This window comes from Heloderma suspectum, chromosome 1, assembly GCF_057233095.1.
Source record: "Heloderma suspectum isolate Gila_16-S chromosome 1, 16-S_ref, whole genome shotgun sequence".
Classification (NCBI taxonomy): Eukaryota; Metazoa; Chordata; class Lepidosauria; order Squamata; family Helodermatidae; genus Heloderma; species Heloderma suspectum.
In genome coordinates this window covers 22,826,977-22,848,853 of record NC_139458.1, presented here as the reverse complement: position 1 = coordinate 22,848,853, position 21,877 = coordinate 22,826,977, and the positions used below count along the sequence as shown (strand labels likewise).

The 21,877-nt window shown below is 47.5% G+C and overlaps 1 protein-coding gene across 2 annotated transcripts in view; it reads left to right on the top strand.

The window, feature by feature from the left end:
* AMN (amnion associated transmembrane protein) overlaps window positions 1-21,877 on the top strand; it is a 118,280-nt gene that overhangs the window by 84,045 nt on the left and 12,358 nt on the right. For both annotated transcript variants that reach the window (XM_084826679.1, XM_084826671.1), the window contains 5 exons: window positions 11,601-11,836; window positions 13,113-13,250; window positions 13,969-14,077; window positions 20,582-20,664; window positions 21,325-21,511. In XM_084826679.1, coding sequence (XP_084682805.1) covers window positions 11,601-11,836; window positions 13,113-13,250; window positions 13,969-14,077; window positions 20,582-20,664; window positions 21,325-21,511 — 753 coding nt within the window. The remainder of the gene's footprint in view (window positions 1-11,600; window positions 11,837-13,112; window positions 13,251-13,968; window positions 14,078-20,581; window positions 20,665-21,324; window positions 21,512-21,877) is intronic.

The following is a 21,877-nucleotide window of genomic DNA, read 5'->3' as shown; positions in this document are numbered from 1 at the left end:
TCTCAATCGCAGGATAAAAGCTCCGTGTGAAAAAAACCATGCTTCGCCTGCCCCGTCTATTTCTCCTTTCGGTTTCCAGCCACACGGGCAAGGCTCAGGACAGGAGGTCAGTAAATCAAACACAGGAGACAGAGAGGATACCTTCGAGTTTAAGTGGCACTGTGGGGGCATCTCCTCATAAGAGCTAGTAGCAGGCAGCAGCACAGCCAGGCTCCTCCAAGCTGAAGTTTCATTCTGAGAGCAGCAACAGCATATTGTGCCACGCACGCCTGCTGCAATACGAATAGTAGAATGTAGACCTGGAAGGATCGGTGGGGCCTGCTCTCTGGCACGCCCAGCCAGGCAGCACCACAGCCTATTAGGCCCTTAGTTTGGTAGCAAATGGGAGTTCCTGCCTTGTAAACCAAACAAGCAGTAGTATCACTGTGCAAACCAGTGACTTCCCATCCTGTTGCACCTGGCATGGGCCCCTGGCTGCGTTCACTTTAATTTAAAGTGTATCAATGAGTTGTTTTCCAGCCCACCGGTGAAGTGGGGTGAGGTGGTGGGAGAACACAGGAACATCACCCATCTGGGAAGAGGGGTGTGTGCTTGTAAGGACAATCGCTGCCCAGTCCCAGAATCACAAGGGAAGATGCACTCTTTTTTGTGGCATAAGTCCCCCCACCTCCCAGTAAACATGCATAGGATTGGCCTATTACTGCTGGTATGTGAAAACACCTTAAAACCGTATGCTTTCATCCACATATAGAGCCTCGTGTGGCACAGAGTGGTAGGTGGCAGTATTGCAACCGAAACTCTCCCCACGACCTGAGTTCGATCCCAGCGGAAGCCGGGTCTCGGGTAGCCGGCTCAGGTCGACTCAGCCTTCCATCCTTCCGAGGTCGGTAAAATGAGTACCCAGCTTGCTGGGGGAAAAGTAGTCATGACTGGGGAAGGCAATGGCAAACCACCCCGCTACAGTCTGCCATGAAAACGCCAGTGCAAGCGGCGTCCCTCTAGGGGTCAGTAATGACCCGGTGCTTGCACAGGAGGAACCTTTCCTTTTTTCATCCACAACAGCTTGGAAAGTGCTGGAGGAGATGGCCATTACAGGGATGAAGGGAGTCATGGAAAGAACTGAGGGTTTCAGTTGTGGGTGGAAAGACATTGTCTGGACACCAGGCTACCCACTGAGAAACAACGGAGGGATATACCAATTTCTCAGAGGCAAGATCTACGTGTCTTGGTAGACCTGGTGCCCCAGCCTTATCGCTGCTCAGTCACCGGATCTACTAGAAATAGTAGAGCTGTTCTCTGCTGCTATCAGGGCATTTTTTAAATGTGCAACTATACACAAAATGTACAGTTCAAGGAGAAATTAGGCTATTCCCAAAGAACATTGCTATAGTTCAAAATTCAAGCCATGCACAAGTTGTATTGTTAGCTGATGTAAAAAGTGGCCGATAACAATGTGAAAAGTAAAAGGAACTGTTTCCCGCCTCCCAGCTGAGCAGAGCAGAGCAGAGCAGAGCAGAGCAAGCTGCTCCAGCTGGTCCAGGGACTACAGAAGCAGGCAAGCTCCCAGAGAGCGAGCGACCAGAGCGAGCGACCAGGGGGAGCAAACAGGAGTTGGCCAGGGGAGTTGCAGTGGCTGAAGAGACAAAGGAGACAAAGGCTAAGAGGTAAATGGGTTGCAGGAAGCCCAGGGGACTGCCCTTTATCCTTCTGATTGGCTGTGAGCTCACCAGGTGCTTCTGAGAGCTCCAACTGAATTGGAGGGGTGTGGCCTGAGTACTCCCAGCAGCTGACTGGGCGGGAAGCTTCAGTCTGTTTCCCGCCTCCCAGCTGAGCAGAGCAGAGCAGAGCAAGCTGCTCCAGCTGGTCCAGGGTCTACAGAAGCAGGCAAGCTCCCAGACAGCGAGCGAACAGAGCGAGCGACCAGGGGGAGCAAACAGGAGTTGGCCAGGGGAATTCGGCAGGGGAGGTCAAGGGGGAGGCCCCTAACATTTTTTTAAATTATTTTTATTTTTTATTTTAACTAACTTTTTTCCATTTATTTGTCTTGTAACACACACTTTCACACCAGTGGGACTCTGCTTTTAACCTCTACTGAGTAGAGGAGCAGGCACAGGCTAGTCTAGAACAATCACAAAGCTAGACACAAAAAGGGAAAAGAGGCAATGGAAGGACAGGACTCTCCAGTGGTGGTGACCTGCAAGGTGTGTGCAATGTTTGTTTTCTTGCCTGAGAACAACATGGCCTACACCTGCAACAAGTGCAAGTTGATCACGCTGCTGGAGGAAAAAGTAAGTGGACTGGAGCGGCGACTGTCGACCCTCTGGGGAATAAGAGAACACGAAGAGTTCTTGGACAGAATGGGGGAATTACAGCAGCAAAGGGCAGACCAGAAGCTTGAAGAGCAACAGCAAGATGAGGCAGTGGGAAATGCTGAGATGAAGAAAAATGGAATAGAGGATACTCCTTGGAAAAGGGTGACAGTTAGGAGAAGAAGAACTAGACGCCACTCTGCACCAGTGGAAGCAGTGGAGCTGTGGAACCGATTCCAGGTACTTGCGGATGAGACTGGAGGACAGCCTACAGATGAAGAATCACAGGGGAACCTGCATGAGAGTGAGCAAGAGGCTGAAGGTCAGTCAAACAGAGGCGATGAAACCCAGGCCTACAAGAAGAAGAAGAGAAGAGTGGTAGTAGTGGGAGACTCCTTGCTGCATGGGATCGAGACCCAAGTATGTTGCGAAGACCCATAGACTCGCCAGGTATGTTGTCTCCCGGGAGGACAGATTAGAGATGTGACTGAAAGGTTGCCTGCACTCATAAAGCCCACTGACAGGTATCCCTTTCTTCTCATCCATGTGGGAACAAATGATACTGCCAAGCGGAGCTACAAAGAGATCACGTCAGACTTTGAAGCTTTGGGAAGGAAACTCAAGAACTTTGGGGTCCAGATAGTTTTCTCATCCATCCTTCCAGTAGTTAGAAGAGGGATAGAAAGGGAATGAAAAATACTCCGGGTGAATGACTGGCTACGAAGGTGGTGCCGACGAGAGAGATTTGGATTCTGGGACCACGGGCTATACTTCCTGGAAGATGGGCTGTTGGCTAGGGATGGGTTGCACCTCACAAAGGATGGGAAGAATGTGTTTGGCCACAGCATGAAGAACTTCATCAGGAGGGCTTTAAACTGAATCCTACGGGGAAGGGAGATGTAATGTTGGGGGTAACAATGGATGTAGGCGCATGCACTGCAATGGAGAGAACAGCTCTGATAGCACCCAATAATAGTCTTCAGACACATGTAGGAAGAAAGCCAGACTATGAAGCACATGGTCTTCGATGTCTATATACTAATGCCCAGAGTATGGGAAACAAACAGAACGAACTTGAACTCTTAATACAAGAGGGAAATTATGACCTGATAGGTATAACCGAGACTTGGTGGGATGACTCTCATGACTGGAATACAGCAATTGAAGGATATAACTTGTTCAAAAAGAACAGGAGGAACAGAAAGGGAGGTGGGGTTGCACTGTATGTGAAAAATACATATCTCTGCACAGAAATACAGGAGGAGGAGCTTGGTAGCCCCATCAAGAGCATCTGGGTTGAAATAAATGGAGCAAAGAATAAAAGGAACCTGGTGGTCGGAGTCTACTACCGGCCACCCAATCAAGGAGAAGACAAGGATGAAACTTTTGAAAAGCAAATAGCCAATGTTTTAAGGAAGCATGATGTAGTAGTAATGGGGGACTTCAATTTCACCGATATTTGTTGGGAGACAAATTCTGCAAAACATGGCCCCTCCAGGAAATTCCTGACTTGTGTGGCGGATAACTTCCTCCTACAGAAAGTAGAGGAAGGAACTAGAGGATCGGCTCTCCTTGACTTGATCCTAACCAACAGAGATGACTTAGTGGATCAAGTAGCAGTTACAGGAACTCTGGGGGAAAGCGACCATGTTGTACTTGAGTTCTTGGTTCTAAGGGAAGCAAAAGCCGAGTGTAGTCAAACGCGTACCCTGGATTTTAGGAAAGCTGATTTTCATAAACTCAGAACAATGATCAGTAAGGTCCCATGGCAAGCGATGCTAGCGAGAAAAGGAGTCCAAGATGGGTGGGAGCTTTTAAAAAAGGAAATTCTCAAGGCACAATCACAAGCAATTCCAACAAGAAGAAAAGGTGGAAGACAACAGAAGAAGCCAATGTGGCTTCACAAAAAGCTTAGGGATGACCTGAAAACAAAAAAGGACACATATAGGAAGTGGAAAGAAGGCCAAGTAACAAAGGAAGAGTACAGGCAGGTAGCACAGAATTGCAGGGATGGTGTCAGGAAGGCTAAAGCTGAGAATGAGCTGAGGTTAGCAAGGGATGTTAAAAACAACAAAAAGGCTTTCTTCAGCTACGTGCATAGTAAAAGGCAGAGGAAAGAAATGGTGGTTCAGCTATTAAATAAGGATGGCAAAACGATAACAGATGACAAAGAAAAGGCAGAGGTGCTCAATTCCTACTTTGGCTCAGTCTTCTCCCAAAAGAGGGTTTCTGAGCCCCCTGGCAAAGGCGAAGTACAGGCTGAAGGGGCAGGATTGCAGCTTGAGATCGACAGGCATATGGTCAAGGCACACCTAATTACTTTGAATGAGTTCAAATCTCCAGGGCCAGATGAACTGCATCCTAGAGTCATAAAGGAACTGGCAGAAGAACTCTCAGAACCAGTGTCTATTCTCTTTGAGAAATCATGGAGGACGGGGGAAGTGCCAGATGACTGGAGGAGGGCTAACGTTGTCCCTATCTTCAAAAAGGGTAAAAAGGAGGAACCTGGGAACTACAGGCCAGTCAGTCTGACATCAATCCCTGGGAAAATTCTGGAGCAGATCATAAAGCAATCCATCTGGAAGCACCTTGACAACAATGCCGTGATTACTCGAAGCCAACATGGATTTGTCAAAAACAAGTCCTGCCAGACAAATCTGATCTCATTTTTGGATCAAGTAACCTCCCTTGTAGACCGTGGGAATGCTGTAGACATCGTATACCTCGACTTCAGCAAAGCTTTCGACAAAGTGCCCCATGATATCCTGATGAGCAAACTAGCTCAAAGTGGGCTAGATGAAACAACGATCCAGTGGATCCACAGTTGGCTACAGAATCGGACTCAAAGAGTGCTTATCAATGGGACCTTCTCAAACTGGGGAGAGGTAACAAGTAGGGTACCGCAGGGCTCAGTCCTGGGCCCAGTGCTCTTCAACATTTTTATGAATGACTTGGAGGAGGAGGTGCATGGAATGCTGATCAAATTTGCAGATGACACAAAATTGGGAGGGATAGCTAATACTTTGGATGACAGAAACAAAATTCAAAGTGATCTGGATAGACTGGAGCGCTGGGCAGAAAACAACAGAATGACATTTAATAGGGATAAATCCCAAGCTCTGCACCTAGGAAAAAGAAACCAAATGCACAGTTACAAGATGGGGATACGTGGCTCAACAACACTACAAGCGAGAAGGATCTTGGAATTGTTGTCGATCGCAAGCTGAATATGAGCCAACAATGTGATGTGGCTGCAAAAAAGGCAAATGCTATTTTGGGCTGCATTCATAGAAGCATCGCTTCCAAATCCTGGGAAGTACTAGTTCCCCTCTACTCAGCACTGGTTAGGCCTCATCTGGAGTACTGTGTCCAGTTCTGGGCACCACACTTGAAGAAGGATGCAGACAAACTGGAGAGGGTTCAGAGGAGGGCAACAAAGATGATCAGGGGACTAGAAACAAAGCCCTATGAAGAGAGACTGAAAGAACTGGGCATGTTTAGCCCTGAGAAGAGAAGACTGAGGGGAGATATGATAGCACTCTTCAAGTACTTGAAAGGTTGTCACAGAGAAGAAGGCCAGGATCTCTTCTTGATCATCCCAGAGTGCAGGACACGGAATAATGGGCTCAAGTGACAGGAAGCCAGATTCCGGCTGAACATCAGGAAAAACGTCCTGACTGTAAGAGCAATACGACAATGGAACCAATTACCTGGGGAGGTGGTGGGCTCTCCCACACTGGAGGCCTTCAAGACGAGGCTGGACAGCCGTCTGTCAGGGATGCTCTGACTTGGATTCCTGCATTGAGCAGGGGGTTGGACTCGATGGCCTTGTAGGCCCGTTCCAACCCTACTATTCTATGATTCTATGAGTAGTCCCGGCTCCTCTAGATCCCTAAAACCTGATCAAGCAGACTCATTTCTCATTCCACTGCTAAAGACACTCCCCACAGGCTCCACTGCTGTTCTTTAGAGCTGCCTTCCCCAATCTGGTGCCCTTCAAATGTTTTGGACTTCAACTCCAATCAGCCCCAGCCAGCATGGCCAGTGGTCTGGAATGCTGGGGTTATTTATTTATTTCATTTGTATACCGCCCAATAGCCGAAGCTCTCTGGGCGGTTCACAAAAATTAAATCCAAGCAACACACAATAAAACAATTTAAAATATACAGAACATTAAAACCACAATATAACAATACAACCACAATAAAACCTAGCAGCAGTGCAGGAGTTTAAAATACAGATTTAAAACAGCAAAGATAAAAATTTAGAAAGCTAAAATGCTAAAATGCCTAGGAAAATAAAAAGGTCTTCACCTGGCGCCGAAAGGAATACAATGTAGGCGCCAGGCGAACCTCACTAGGGAGCTCATTCCAGAGCCGGGGTGCCAGAGCAGAAAAAGTCCTCCTCCTAGTAGCCACCTGCCTCACTTCCTTTGGCAGGGGCTCATGAAAGAGGGCCGCTGACGATGATCTTAAGGTCCGGGCAGGCACATATGGGAGGAGGCGATCCTTCAGGTAACCTGGCCCCAAGCCGTTAAGGGCTTTGAATGTTAACACCAGCACTTTGAATCGGGCCCGGAAATGGACTGGCAGCCAGTGCAGCTGGAAAAGTACTGGCGTAATATGAGCTCGCAGGCCAGTCCCTGTTAACAATCTTGCTGCCCTATTTTGGACCAGCTGAAGTTTCCGGACCGTTTTCAAAGGCAGCCCCACGTATAACGCATTGCAGTAATCCAGACGAGAAGTTATCAGAGCATGGATAACTGTAGCAAGGCTATCTCTGTCCAGATAGGGGCGTAGTTGGTATACCAGCCTAAGCTGATAAAAAGTGCTCCGTGCCACTGAGTTCACCTGTGCCTCAAGTGACAGTTCTGGATCCAAGAGCACCCCCAAACTACGAACCTGATCCTTTAGGGGGAGTGCAACCCCCTCCAGAACAGGAGGCCAAGCACCTTGTCTGCATCCTCAGGCCTCAGTAACTGAAACTCATCCAATAAAACTGGACCAGACGGTGCTCTGAACGCCTCTACCAATGGAACTGCATTAATGGTGGTGTCCAATTCATGACGAATCTGAGTGACTTTATTCTCAAAGTGCCGTGCAAACTTGTCACAGCGTGCTACTGAGGGTTCCACCGTCTCTCTCCCTGGCCCAGAATGTAACAGGCCGCGAACCTCTCGGAAAAGCTCCGCTGGACGATATTGAGAAGATGCAATGCTGGTGGAAAAGAACTGTCTCTTTGCCACCCTCACCGCCACAGGGTAGGCTCGATAGTGGGCTCTTACCTGTGTTCGGTCAGACTCAGCACGAGTTTTCCTCCACCTGTGTTCTAGCCATCTCCCCTCGTGCTTCATTGCCCTCAGCTCAGGTGTATACCAAGGAGCTGGCCGGGCTCTGCTCAGAGGGAGAGGGCGCTTGGGTGCGATCGTGTCAACCGCCCGAGTCATCTCTGCATTCCACAGAGCGACCTGGGCTTCGGCAGGAGCGCCAGCCATACCAGCAGGAAAATCCCCCAGAGCCCTCTGGAATCCATCGGAATCCATTAATCTCCGGGGGCGGACCATTTTAATAGGTCCCCCACCCTTGCAGAGGGGAAAGGCCGCCAGGAGTCTAAACCTCAGCAGGAAGTGATCTGACCATGACAAAGGGACAGATGTTAATTCCTCCACTTTCAGATCACCATCCTCCTGCCCAGTCGAGAAAACCAGATCAAGCGTGTGTCCTTTTGTATGCGTTGGGCCGATAACATGTTGGGACAGCCCCATGGTTGTCATGGCGGCCATGAAGTCCTGAGCCCCCCCGGATGCAGCGGCCTCAGCATGAAAGTTGAGATCCCCCAGGACCATCAACCTAGGGGTCCTCAACACCAAGTCCGAGACCACCTCCGTCAGCTCAGGCAGGGAGTCTGATGGGCAGCGGGGTGGGCGGTACACCAACAAAATCCCCAATCTGTCCCGGGTACCCAACACAAGGTACAAACACTCAAGATCTGCGCTCGAATGAGCAGGAAGCCTGGAGAGGGAGATTGAATTCCTATAGACCACGGCAACTCCCCCTCCCCGACCCTCAAGTTGGTGTTGGTGCTGCACCGAGTACCCAGGAGGGCACAGCTGGGAGAGATTGACCCCTCCCAGTTCCCCCACCCAGGTCTCAGTAATACATGCCAGGTCAGCCCCCTCGTCCACAATCAAATAATGGATGAGGGAGATTTTATTTTGGACCGAGCTGGCATTCAGCAGCAGCACCAGCAGACCCGAGGGCAGACTGGTAAGGCTGCCAGGAACCATCAGGTTGGGGGAAGAACTAGAAGAGGGGACAGCTGTAAGGTGTCTAGGCCCTCTTCTCCTCAGCTGGCCTGTTAATCCCCCAACGCCATACCTCCCCCTGCCCGTGACCACAGTTATGGTGGCACCTCTCTGACTCCCTGAGTTGCCCAATAGTCCTCCCAGGCACATATTAAAATGTTAAGATATAAATAGCACAACAGTTTAAAAGAATATAAAAGATAAAAGAGAACAGCAGCTAAGAAGGAGCAGATAAAGTCCACATTTGCCCCTTTCCCATTGTCTTTAAAGCTGCTGCCCTCTGCTGCCGCTATTTGCTGCTGGTATTGTGGCTGCTGGTGTCTCTGGAGAAGCAGGTGGGTAGGTCTTCAGGTCCTACGCGACTCCAAGTGCGACGGTAAGTGCGCACTTGGCGCGACGCCGAGGCGCACGCCGAGGCGCTGCCTCTGGCAGCCCCGCCTTAAGTACCTGTGGGCGGGGGCAGAAGCAGGCTCAGGCTCAGGATCACCCGGTGCAGCTGCTGGCTGGTCCTCCTGGGTTGTAGTCCAAAATGTCTGGAGGGCACCAGGTTGGGGAAGACTGTTCTAGAGAGTGTTCATCAATGTTTCCAAGATGAAGAAAATCATTCTAGGACAAGCCATGTGAAGTTGTCAATGTTATGATAAAGGCAGTGATGTCATAAAATATCCGATACAATATTCTTAAGACAGCTGTACTGTGTTAGTGCATTTGGGTTTGTTTTTCTCTTGTTCCTGGGTGTGTTGTCACTCCAAATAAAGTTTTGTTGAAGTTCATGATGCTTCTTGAATATAACACTCTTCTGCATTAGTGCTGTTCAGTTCCCAGGATCTTCTACTGCTCTGTGTAGGCTTCTAAATGTCATGGAATGTGATGCTAAGCAACGATGTGCGCACACAAGGAAAGTGCACGGGCGTGCTGTAGCGGTGCATGCTATGTGTGCAAATCACAGTGACAAACTGCTGTGCAGCTTTGCCCCTCCACTGGGCAACACCCACTGCTTCTGGCTTGAGGAGAGAGAGGCCCGGGATGAGAGAGCTCTGCAGAGGGGCCTTTGTTTATACAACTTGGAGGTTTGTTTATAAAACAGAGTCTGTTTGGTTATGTGGGGTGCAATCCAACAAATTTGAAATAACCCCCAGCATACACTTTTTTTTTTCTTGGTGGCTGGGCATGTTTCAGAACAAAGCACATGGGGACCAGAGGCATTCTTAGAAATAAAGATAGTGAGGTGCTGGAAGCTGTCACTCTGCTTTGCAACATGCTGGCCTCCAAATTATTTTAATTAAAAAAAAATACTTCAAAGTTTTCTTTTTAAAATCAAGATGAGCAAGGAGCCTGATGGGCAGCAATGTGTCTGTAGGAACATTGGTCCCCTCATGCTGGATCAGACCAAGTGTCCATCTAGTCCAGCATTCAGTTCACACAGTGGCCAATCAGCTGTTGATGGGAAACCCACAAGCAGGACATGAGTGCAATATCATCCTCCCAGTAACTGCTGTACATAGGCATACTGCCTCTGATACAAGAGGTAGCATATAGCCATCAAGACTAGTAGCCATTGATAGCCTTCTCCGCCAGGAATTTATCTAACCCCCATTTAAAGCCATCCAAATTGGTGGCCATCTCTATGACTTGTGGTAGCAAATTCCATAATGCAACTATGCGCTGTGTGAAGAAGTGCTTCCTGTTAACTGTTCTGAATCTCCTACCAGTCAGCTTCATGGGATAGCCCCAGGTTCTAGTATTACAAGAGAGGGAGAAAACTGCCTCCCTATCCACATTCTCCACACTATGCAGAATTTTGTGCACCTCTATCCTGTCTCCCCTTACTTACCTTTTTTCCAGGCTAAACAGTCCTAGCTGTTGTAACCTTCCTTCATAGGGGAGTTGCTCCAGCCCCTTGATCATTTTAGTTTTTGTTATCATGTCTGGATGTTATGTTCTTAGTTTAGCTACCACACACTAGGGTAGATATTTAGTTTGTTTGTTTAAAGCATAGTTATCCCACTTTTCAGCCAAAAAAGCTCCCAGAGCAGCTTACAAAGACCAGAAATAAGATAATCCCTGCCTGCAGGCTTATGCTCTAAGAGGCACAACACAGAAAGAAAAGTGATTGGGAGGGAGGAAGAAGAAAGCAAACTCAGGCACTATGTACTTAGTTACAAAGTTCAGCAGATCATGATGCTGGATGTAAGCACAATAGAAAGGCTGCTCCTTCCTCTGTTTCTGATGGCCTCAGCAGTGGCAATTGGTAGGGTCCAACAGGGCTGGGCAGGTGGGGGCGCTTTCAGCAGAAGTTGTATCCAGTCATGGTGGAGAGTGCTTGGCTGCTGTTTCCTCTCCCTATGATGGCCTCAGCAGGGGTGCCTTTACCACCAAGAGATATGTGATGTCTGAACAAGCTCCAGATTCACCCATACAGGATAATAAGGCCTTTACCATGCATGAAACACAAACTCTGTCACCCACACACCCACATGACACCATGAGATCTGCTGTAGACCCAGGCAGACAGTGATGCATTAGGCTCCAATATTTCCCCACCATATTATGTAAGGCAAAACAAGAAGAACAGATTTGGAAACAGAGTTTTATGGAGAGAGAAAAAAGGATCCTGTAATTCTTGGGATGTCGTAGTTAGAAGTGTGCTATATTTGTAATGAAAGTGTAGATAACAGGATTTCTGGGGAGCTATAAGCTTTGGCATTAGAGGTCCTATTCTGTGATTTAAAATGCCAATACATCCAGGATGATTCCTAGAGTCTTTGCTCTCAATTATCCTTCATTATGACAAACAGGAGCCATTCATATGAACTGTCTTGCCACTCAGATTGGGCCATTTACATGTGCCTGCTGAACTTTAAAAATCATCTCAGCAATAATTCTGTCCGTTTTTATGAACAAATAAAAATAAATATATCAGTGAAGCAAAATGGACTTCCTATATTGCTCTCATTCTGTCTTGGTCATTGTCTTTGCTTTATTAGCTTCCACAGTCACATTTACCAGTGCGGAGAATTACCAGTGGTATGATCCCACATTGTGGCAGGCTGCAACCTCCTTGGACAACCTAGATCAGGGCAAGTTGATCTTCTCTGTGGATGAAGAATGTGTCCCATGCCAGTATGACGATGTTATTTTTCAGCCTGAAACGTCCTTCCGAGTGAACATCGAGTCATCTGAGGAGATGATACAGCTTAGGAGCATTTCTATAAGGGGGCAGGTAAAATGGGACATTTGTGGGATGAAACCAATGCTGCTTCATCATTTTTAGAGTTCTCACACACACACCCCGAAAAGGTCACAACTGAAGATAGGCAACTTCTTCCAGGTTTACATTGGATTGCCTGGGAAAATAAACTGCACTGCTTCCAAACAGGCTGGCTTATTTTCTGAGCCAATCTGACTCTGGATGCTGCCCACCTGTATACATTTCCCAAGGGACAACAGCATACACTCCAATTGAGAAAACGTTATATATACAGTGAGAAAGAAGGGGGAGCTCATATGAACATTCAGCTCCTGGGCCTCTAAAGGACTTGGGGAGATAGTTGTAGGACAAATAGCACTGCTGGGGGCCCATGGTTCACAAGGGAAAGATGGTGGTCTAAGAACCCCATGTAAACAGGCTTATGTAGATCCAGGGAGAGGTCACAATATTAGTTTATTATAAGAACATTAAACCAAATATCAGTGACTAAGATCCTCATCACCAGCATTCCTAAAGTATACCTTAATACAACTGTAGAAATGTTTACAGAATCCAATGAGGCCCAATTATGGGAAGGCCCATATGCATTGATAAAGCTACAGAATGGTTGAAAGAGCTCAGTATGTTTAGATTAAGGAGAGACATGACAGTGGCCTCCAAATATCTGAAAGTCTGTCATGCAGAACATGGCACAAAGCTGTCGTCTGTTGCTCTGGAGGACAGGACTAGAACCCATGGGTGGAAGTTGCAGGGAAACAGGTTTTGGCTAAGCATTAGGAGAAACTTCCTAACAGTGATGGCTGTTTGGCAGTGGCACAGACTGCCTCTGGAGATGGTGGGCTCTCTTTCCCTGGAGGTATTTAAGCAGAGACTGGACAGGGCCATCTGTCAGGGATGCTAAAGCTGCATCCCGCACTAATCCTGCATTGGGCCCAGGGGTGCGCTGGGATCCTAGATGACCTCCAAGGTCCCTTCCAACTCTATAATTCTGTCTGCCCACACTGCGCAGCCTTCATACATGCTTTGGATTTCAAAAGGCCACGCCTAATCCCATTGTTATTGCAATGCTTATATGGAGCCACAGAGCCATCTTTCCCCCCATTTAACCATATGTGGTTGCTGGTGCAGAACTGCAGCAGTTTATACTACCGAGGGAACCAGCAGCAGCTTTAATTAAACCATTTTGATTGTGATTTGTGATTGAGAGAACTGACCTGCTGCTAGTTACAAATATGGATCTCTACATTTTGTTTCCCACCCACAATCTCCATCCCTGAACTGGAATTAGAAGTTCACCAGTGACAGCACCCTGGCAGAATATATGCAGAGCTCATCTGCAAAGCTACAGTTCCACGGAAAAGGGACATTCCGGTTGTTGAACACCAGGTGTCTAGACAAATCTGGCTGTGAATGTGGAAATGCTGCAGTAAGTTATTGTCCTTTAGTGCCCTCCAAGGCTCTTGGTCAGGGGGTGAGGAACCTGTCAAGGGCCAGTTTACCTCAGGGCTTCACAAATATGTAAATTTCAGTGCAGCTGGTGGGGTCTTCTAGGGGGTCTTCTTCAGCTGATGCAGTGGAGAAAGGAGGGAAACCAGCTTTTCCACGTTTATGATCCCTCAAACATCAGCTGGGAAAATACTTACATGAATAAACGAGCCTATACTTCTGACCTAGGGAGAGAGAGGGCCACCTCTCTCTGGATCTTCCCCCAGTGACAGCAGTGAACCAACCGTACTGGAAAGCAAGGTTTAACAACCTGTATCCTAATTTGGTTCCAGTTAGGATGTTGTTGAATACAGTGGGATTATGATATGGCACCACCTCTGTTTTGGAGCTTTGGTCTCTATCTGTTACGGGAGCCATTTCCATTATTTCACTGGTCTCCTACAGCAAGGCACAGCTTCTGCTGGGCTGTTCCACACGTGTGAGTGTGTATGAGAAAGAGAGTGGGGGGTGGGGGTGGAGTTCTGCTTCATAAACTGACTCTTGACACCTGGTCCCAATCCAAGCAGGCTGACAATGCAGTAATGGTTTCTTTCTGTGGCACCCCTTGGTTGACTGGGCTGGAGATATCAGAAAGTCAAGTCACTTGTGCAGGGCTATAGCCTTCTCTTCAACGGATAATCTAACTGTTCTTATTAAAGGGCCGAGACAGAATCTGTGCTGCTCTGCTCCAGAATTCTGGGAATCAGTGTCCAGCGGCTCTGTGCAAGGACCCACTGAAGCCTGTCGGTCATTGCTGTGAAATATGTGGTGAGTGAGGGCTGGCTATTGTTGCAATTAGACAGAGGAGCAAAGTCCATTAGTTCTTTGCATATGGGATATGTGCCTATGTGCAACCGATTCGCTTCCAATATGCTCTGTCAGCCACAGGAATGAGTAGGGAACTCAGTGGTAGTCAGCGGAGGCTGGTGGCTCCGATGTCAGTGGGGCAGCAAATCCCCCGGCTCCGGGTTTCAGCCAGAACCAGTCAGAACTCTAAAGGAGCTATCCAGGGTGCCTCACACTTTGCATAGCTCCTTTAGTGGTAGTAGTGCACATACTATGCATACAAAAGGTCTCCAATTCAGTCCACAGCATCTTCAAGTAGGGATGAGGAAGACCTTTGACTGGAACCCTGGAGAGGTGCTGCTAGTCAGTGCAGAAGCAATATGCAACTAGATGGGCCAAAGGTCTGACTCTGTATAATGCATCTTAGTGTGTTCCTATCTTAGTGGCAGGGTCTGCACTGCATCAAAAGTAAAGCTGGAGCAGCTTTCTGTATAGGTTTTTGAAATTCAACAAGATATCAGACCTTTTGCATTTTGAATTGTGTTTTCACTTTTGCAACTTGCCTTAATAGAGATTTAAAAACAAACACCTTAACCTTAAAACATGAATCCCCCTTGGGCTGTGTGCAGCTACATGCATTGAGAGATCGCCATAGGACAGGGACGGAGAACCTCTTTCAGCTGGAGGGCGGACTTTCATTTCAGGGAAGTTCTTGGGGTTGCATTCCAGTGGTGGGCGGGACCAAGGTGGGGAGCAAAGGCAAAAGGGATGGGGTGAAAAATACAAAAAACACCAGCGCACTGTAGCGCTGGACAGTTCTGGACAGTTCACAACAATTAAAGCCATAAAATGCAAGATGATAAAATACAATGTAGAAGTTTAAAACTACAGTATAAATAATAATAATAATAATAATAATAATAATAACCAAATAGAAGCTAGCAGCAGTGCAAACATTTAAACCACAATACAAGATTTAAAACAGAAACAGAAAAACTAAAATGTCTGGGACAATAAAAATGTCTTCACTTGGTGCCGAAAAGAGCACAAAGTAGGCACTAGGCAAGCCTCTTTGGGATTCAGTCACAGGCTTGGGAATAAGTGAGCTTTGCCTAAAAAATTGCTCAGGGCGAGAACGAGGCAAATTCTGCTGTTTAACAAACTGAAATGAAATCCTTGTGCATCCCTGCTCCCCGGCAACTGTCATTCAGAGGCATACTGTTTCTGATCTTGGAAATAGTCTGTGGAGTTGTCATCCAGGAATTGGGAAACTGCAGGTTTGCCTCATGCCTGTGACATGTTAGACCATTCGTTTTCCCACCGTATTCCAGGAAACACTGGAGTTCTTCAGGAGCTCATCCATAATTCCTCAGTGAGAAGACTAGTCATGGCAGACAAGGTTTCCTGAAAGATACCTTGCCTGCTCACGGTACCTCTGATCTTCCCCTGTAACCTGAAGACTCAGGGAATGTTCTAGGTCACATTCTCAATCCATGGGGGGTGAGCACGCAAAGCCTCACCAAGCTTGGCCAGGGTCCAGGCCTGGTGAGATGGAGGCCACAGAGGGGTTCAAAATAAGCAGGCCTGGTATGGCTAGCAGGGGGTGGACAGGCTGTAGCTGTGGATCCACTCAAAGGTTAAAACGCACCACCATCACAGACAGGTGCTTCAGGACCCTGCACAGGTCCCTAGGAACTGACAACTCATTCTCCCCCACCCTCTTTTAAAAAATAATGTATTATTATTGAATTTTTAACATATAAAACATTAATAAACAATAAGACAACTGGGGAATAAATTGACAACCATCTGTCATCAATATCCTACATTACAATACAGAGATTGCCTCACCTATATGCTATTCATTTATCCTAGTCCATTCATATCCTATTATCCTAACAAATCTTTCCATAACTGACCATGAGTCTGTGGTAGTTTTAATGTTTCCTTCTACCTAATCATATAGGTGATATGATTATGTATATAAATTGATGCCAAGTTGCATAGAAGTCTTGTTTATAGTTAATGTTCCTAGTTGCTGTTTTGACTTGGGTCAGCTTTTCCATGAGAGCGATTGACCAGACTCTGAGGTACCATTGCTGTCATGTGGGTGTGTGTTCCTTTCCAGCTGATTGCAATTTCCACCTGGGCTGCTGTCCATAAGGAAATCAGTAGTTATTTGTTTTGTAGTTTGTCGTCGTCTTTGTCAAGAACTCATTCTGACAAGTGCTTTGTCTTTACTGAGCCCTTTCATACTCCCTGGATCTGACTAAGCCTTCCAGGCCACAGGCCCTTGTCAAGGAATGGAGAGACCTAGAAACCCTCTGGACTGAAGCCTGCTGCTCCATCTCCTCTCCACAATCTCTTGCTGGGATATTCTGTGCAGTGGCAAGTGGACTTGGTAGACAGTGAGGCCCTTGGAGGCAGATTGTTGGCCCTTTGGTGGTATCCAACTTAAGGATTTGAGTCTCTGAGGGCCCTGGCTTGGGGGCCTCTGGTTCAAGGGGTCTCCAATTGCTGGACTCGGATTCAGTGTCAGGGCCCCTATAAAGCATCTCCATTGCCTGTGCTCCTGGCCTTCCTGAGCCACCTGTTCTCTTTGCAGGTGAGTCAGTGTTCAGGTGACTGCTGGTAGTCTGGCTTGTGACAGCCAGTGCTTCACCCTAAACCTAGGGTTGCCAATAGACCACAAAAAAAACTGGCTTGGACCATTCTAGTACCCACAACAACAACAACAACAACAACAACAGCAGCAGCCTGAAATCAGTGGGTGGGAGTTTTCCACACCATGGAGATAAAACATGAGCACTTGCTGATTCCAAGCCCCTCAGTGTGTTGTCTATACCTCATGCCGATAATAATAATCGCAGCCTGCATGGAAGAAGTGGCAGATCACCAATTACTAAATTATTTCGGCCCATTTTTTATTGCCAGAGTACAGCTCTAGGAACTCATTCCAATCCACAGTTGGGAATGAGACTAACTGAAGGCAACAGTAATGGACCTAAATTGAAATGCAATTTAAAATGAAAAATGTGTCCAACAGGCTAGTGACATTTCTTTCTCCTCCTCCATATGGTTCTTGTCTGTTAGTTTACCTGGGAGGCAAAAGTGGGGGTTTTTTTTGTTTTTTTTTTCTGTACAGTGTTTCTAATTCCTAATTACCATATGAAAACTGAATGCTTTAGGGTGGCACCATATGTTGCTTAGGCAAGTCTTTTAAAGCAATTAAAACAACATTTTCCAGAAGCCCTGTGCTATGTTTTCTTTCTCCCGCCAGAGAAAAACTAATCAACTAATGCAGACCCCAAAGGGTATGTAGAACTCAGTGATCTGCCATATTAATGCCTCATTGGTAAAGACATGGCTGGGCACACCTCGTGCAACCCTACAACCACTGATTCTGCTCCAAGGAAATTCAAACTTAACAAAGTCTATAGGTAGCTGGCAAATGTGCTTATTTTGCATGTAACATGCTCCCTTCGATCACATCATTCTAGATGCAATGGTTCAATATTTGCAGAATTTAGAATTTGGGAGAAGGAATGCTGAGGTGGTAGGAATCTAGGCAGGAATATACTTGAGAGGTAGTCGTGGTGTTCAAGTGACTGAACATGACTGGAGGAAGTGACAGGAAAAGATGAAGCCATACAAGGAAGGAACAGATGCCCCTGCTATCTGCAAAATAGTGCTCCTGGCAGAGCAGAAATCAAATAGGCCTAAGTCCCATTAATGTTAATATAGCAGCAAGTTAAATGGGTCTCAGTCCCTGCAAAACTGACACAACAGCAGTGATTCTATCCAAGAAGATGGCTCATTAAGTCATCTCATACGAAGCGGCTTTAAACCGAGTCAGATCATTGAATCCTCCTATCCCAGAACTCAGACTGGTAGCAGCTCGTCAGAGCCTTAGTCACAGATCTTTGCGAGCACCTGCTCCCTGGTTCTTTAAACTGGAGATGCTGCAGATTGAATTATAGAATCATAGGATCATATAATAGTATGGTTGGAAGGGGCCTACAAGACCATCGAGTCCAACCCCCTGCTCAATGCAGGAGTCCAAGTCAAAGCATCCCTGACAGATGGCTGTCCAGCCTCGTCTTGAATGCCTCCAGTGTGGGAGCGCCCACCGCCTCCCTAGGTCATTGGTTCCATTGTCGTACTGCTCTAACAGTCAGGAATTTTTTCCTGATGTCCAGCTGGAATCTGGCTTCCTGTAACTTGAGCCCATTATTCCATGTCCTGTACTCTGGGATGATCGAAAAGAGAATTGGGGACCTATTGTGCTGAAAGGATACTGTCAGGAGTGCTTCTGAGTCCAGGGAGTGGGAGAGCAGTTCAGATTCTGAACAGGAACCGCCAGACATGGGGGAGGTATGTTCCCAGGCTAGTCCAGATATGGCTAGGCAGGCTTCTCAGGTTTCAAAGGTCCAGCTGGAGGAAGGTCCCTTGTCACCCCCCCCCCATGAGAGACAGCGAACAGGGGGAGGTGGTGTTTGGCAAGTCTGAATTAATAGATGCAAGGAGCAGACGCAGAGCCAAGAGGGAGATGGCAGGGGCAGAACTTAGAAGGTCTTCCCAATTGGCCCTGCATGAACAGCAGTGCTTAGAAGCTTCACAAGAGAGAGAGAGACCTCCCGCCACCCCTTAAGTTAGGCTAGTGAGCCCATCTTTCTTTCAAACGGTGGGCAACTTTCGCAGCTACCTTTTGAGCCCCCTGAAGGTATTTCCTTGCAGACTGAGAGTCACTGAGAATTTGCATCTGTATGACCCTTTGTGGTAATGGAATTAAAAGCTGTAGATTGAAGCCTCTTGTCTGTGTTTGATTCGGCGTTTGAAGATCAGTGGGGGCAAAGGGAAACCTGACAGATACTCACTACTTCTAGGTTGGATCCAGGATCTGCTTTCCGCAGACAGAAGGGCTCTGCTCAGGGAAGGTGTCTCTGTCCAATTATGGGGATCCCCCCTTCCCCCCACACCACAGCTCGCCCCATTTAGCTGGATCCCCAAACCCTCTGGGTAACGTTTTCAGGAGGTTGGGGGTGGGAGCTGACATGGAGAGGGCAGAGTGGGGAAGTGTGCTTTCACCAGCCCAGTTGCACATGGCTAAATTTGGATTCCATCCACTGAGTTATAGATCCCTCCATTTTCAGAACTGCGTAGTTTCTGAGACCTGTGGCCCTTCAACCAAAATTGTGTAGATGGTCTTGCAGAAATAGCTGGGATGAGAACGACCAGGGTTTAATACTCATGTTGGAATCTTGCTCTTCTACGTGGTACAGTATGTGCTGACTGGGGAGTATGCATGTAGCTCAAGTGCACCCAGTCTTTCGGTTGGAAGTGGCCAAAAGGACTTCTAGTCAACTGGATGCCATGAGATAAGACCATGGGTCCACTCGCTCCTCACAGACCCAGGCCATAATGTGTCTCCTGCAAGAGATCAGGCACATTGCAGAAGACCGTGCCAGTGGGGCAAACAGCTTAAGCAAGTGAGCCAAGTCACACACTACAGAGCCACACAAACCCCATCCCACAAGTACTCCAGGAGTTCCAAGTCTAGAGCACCTTCACTGGGTTGCATCAACTTTGGAGAATGACCTATGAGTCTTGCTCTGGGGTGCATCAGGACCAGCTAGAAACAGTCACCACAATATAACAACAAGTTGGTACAGAACTCCATTGGACGACTCCGGAATCTAGTATTATGACAGAGGGAAACAAACATCTTCCTACCCACTTACTCTACGCTGTGCATGACTTCATACAGACCTCTAGACTACTGTAATGTGCTCTACGCGGGGTTCCCCTTGAAGATGGTTCGGAAGCTGCAGCTGGTGCAGAACGTGGCGACTCGCCTGATTAAAGGCAGCCGCCAGCGAGATCACATCACTCCAGTGCTGAAGGAGTTGCACTGGTTACCAGTTGTTTTCTGGGCCAAATTCAAGGCATTGGTTTTGACCTTTAAAACCCTATATGGTTCCAGCCCAGCCTATCTTAGGGAGCACCTCCAGCAACACCAGACAGGCTGCTCAACAAGATCAGCCTCGGATGGCTTTCTCTCTGTCCCATCAGCCAGGACAGCTAGGCTGGTGAGGATGAGGGAGAGGGCCTTCTCTGTGGTGGCTCCCACTCTGTGGAACTCTCTCCCTAGGGAACTCCGCCATGCCCCCTCTTTAATGAGCCTCCTTGCGCATTAAAAATGTGGTTGTTCAGGCAGGCATTTGGGGTGGGTTAGGGTATTCTTAGAAATACGTTTTTACTGTAGAATGTTATTGTTTTAAACTGTTCTCTTATACACTCTGTACTTTGCCCAGAGTGGCTGGGTGACCAGCCAGATGGGTGATTAATAAATTAAATAAATAAATAAATAAATAAACAACCCCAAGCTGCTAGTGTTATGATAGCCCACAGCTTGGGAGCTCGCTTGCAATTATGAAATCAATTACTCTGTTTATGTCATTTCCTCTTGTTCTGTTCTGACTGCAGGAGCCACCATTTCCTTGGAATACTCTGATGGTTTTGACATTGAGCTGTATCGGGACAGAATACTCCACACTTTTCTGAGTCTGGTATGCTTATATCCTAGACCTGGATATAATTTAAGTGGGGGAGTGGATGCCCTCGGCCAATCTGGGAGTAATTCTTATCATAACAAAATAACAACCCAAGAATAGGAAGAGCAGGTTTGGGGGCCAGAGACACACAATACTGGGCCACACCATTGGTCCATCCAGCCCAGAACTGACTGGCAATACCTCTTCAAGATCCTCCAAGACCAAGACTCAAGCAGAGAAGGGCTTTTCCCAACCCTGCTATCGGAGCCCCTTCAGTGGGAGATGCCAGAGATCCAACCTGGAGCTCTCTGCATGCAAAGCAAATTCTCCCCCACTAAGTGATGGCCCTCCCATAGTTGAGACAGGGTAGCAAGTGTAGCTGCTCATCATTGCCAAAAAAAGGGGATGCAGCCCGGTGGCAAGGCATGCTTTTCATGCCCAAATATCCTACGGTCAGTCCTTGGCATCTCCAGTTAAAAATGCTACAGAAAGCTGGGGAAGACCTTTGCCCAAGATCTTGGTAATGTGTGGCCAGTCAGAGAAAGACAGCACCAGTCTAGGTGGACCAGTATCCTGGCTGGCTCAATATAATCAGCTCCTTAATATTCTAACGATGCCGCAGACATCTTTTACTGGCTATAGTGAGTGTGTTTTATGTGTTTGTGTTTTGCAAAGCCCAAGAATGCAGGTGTTCAGATGGCCATATCAAAGGTGCATGAACCACAGACTTTCCTGGGAATCATACCACGCAGCTCGGTCTCATTCATCCAGATCGTGTTAATCGACAATAGGACTGAGTCGCAGATTGGGACTTATGCCGAACAGCTAGCTAAAGACATCATGAGGGATATAGCAGAGCACGGTAACCCTTCCCACACCCTTGCGGCTGAAGATCCTTGTTCCAGTGGTCCCATGCAAAGCCTCCAGAGCGGCAGCCATGTACCATGCCTTGACCAGCTGCCTTCCTTGAGGAAGGGGGTGTAGCTCAGGGGGAGAGCGCTCCTCCTGTGCATGCAGAAGGCCCCAGGTTCAATCTCAGGTGTCTCCAGCTTAGAGAATCGGGTAACAGGCGATGGGAAAGGCCCTTGCTTGAGACTCTGCAGTGTCACTGCCAGTCAGGATAGTAAACAATACTCAGTTAGATGGGCAAATAGCGGTGGAGGCTGGTGGCTCTGATTTCAGCGGGGCTGTGATTCCATTCTGGGTTTTAGTCTGAACCAGCCAGAAT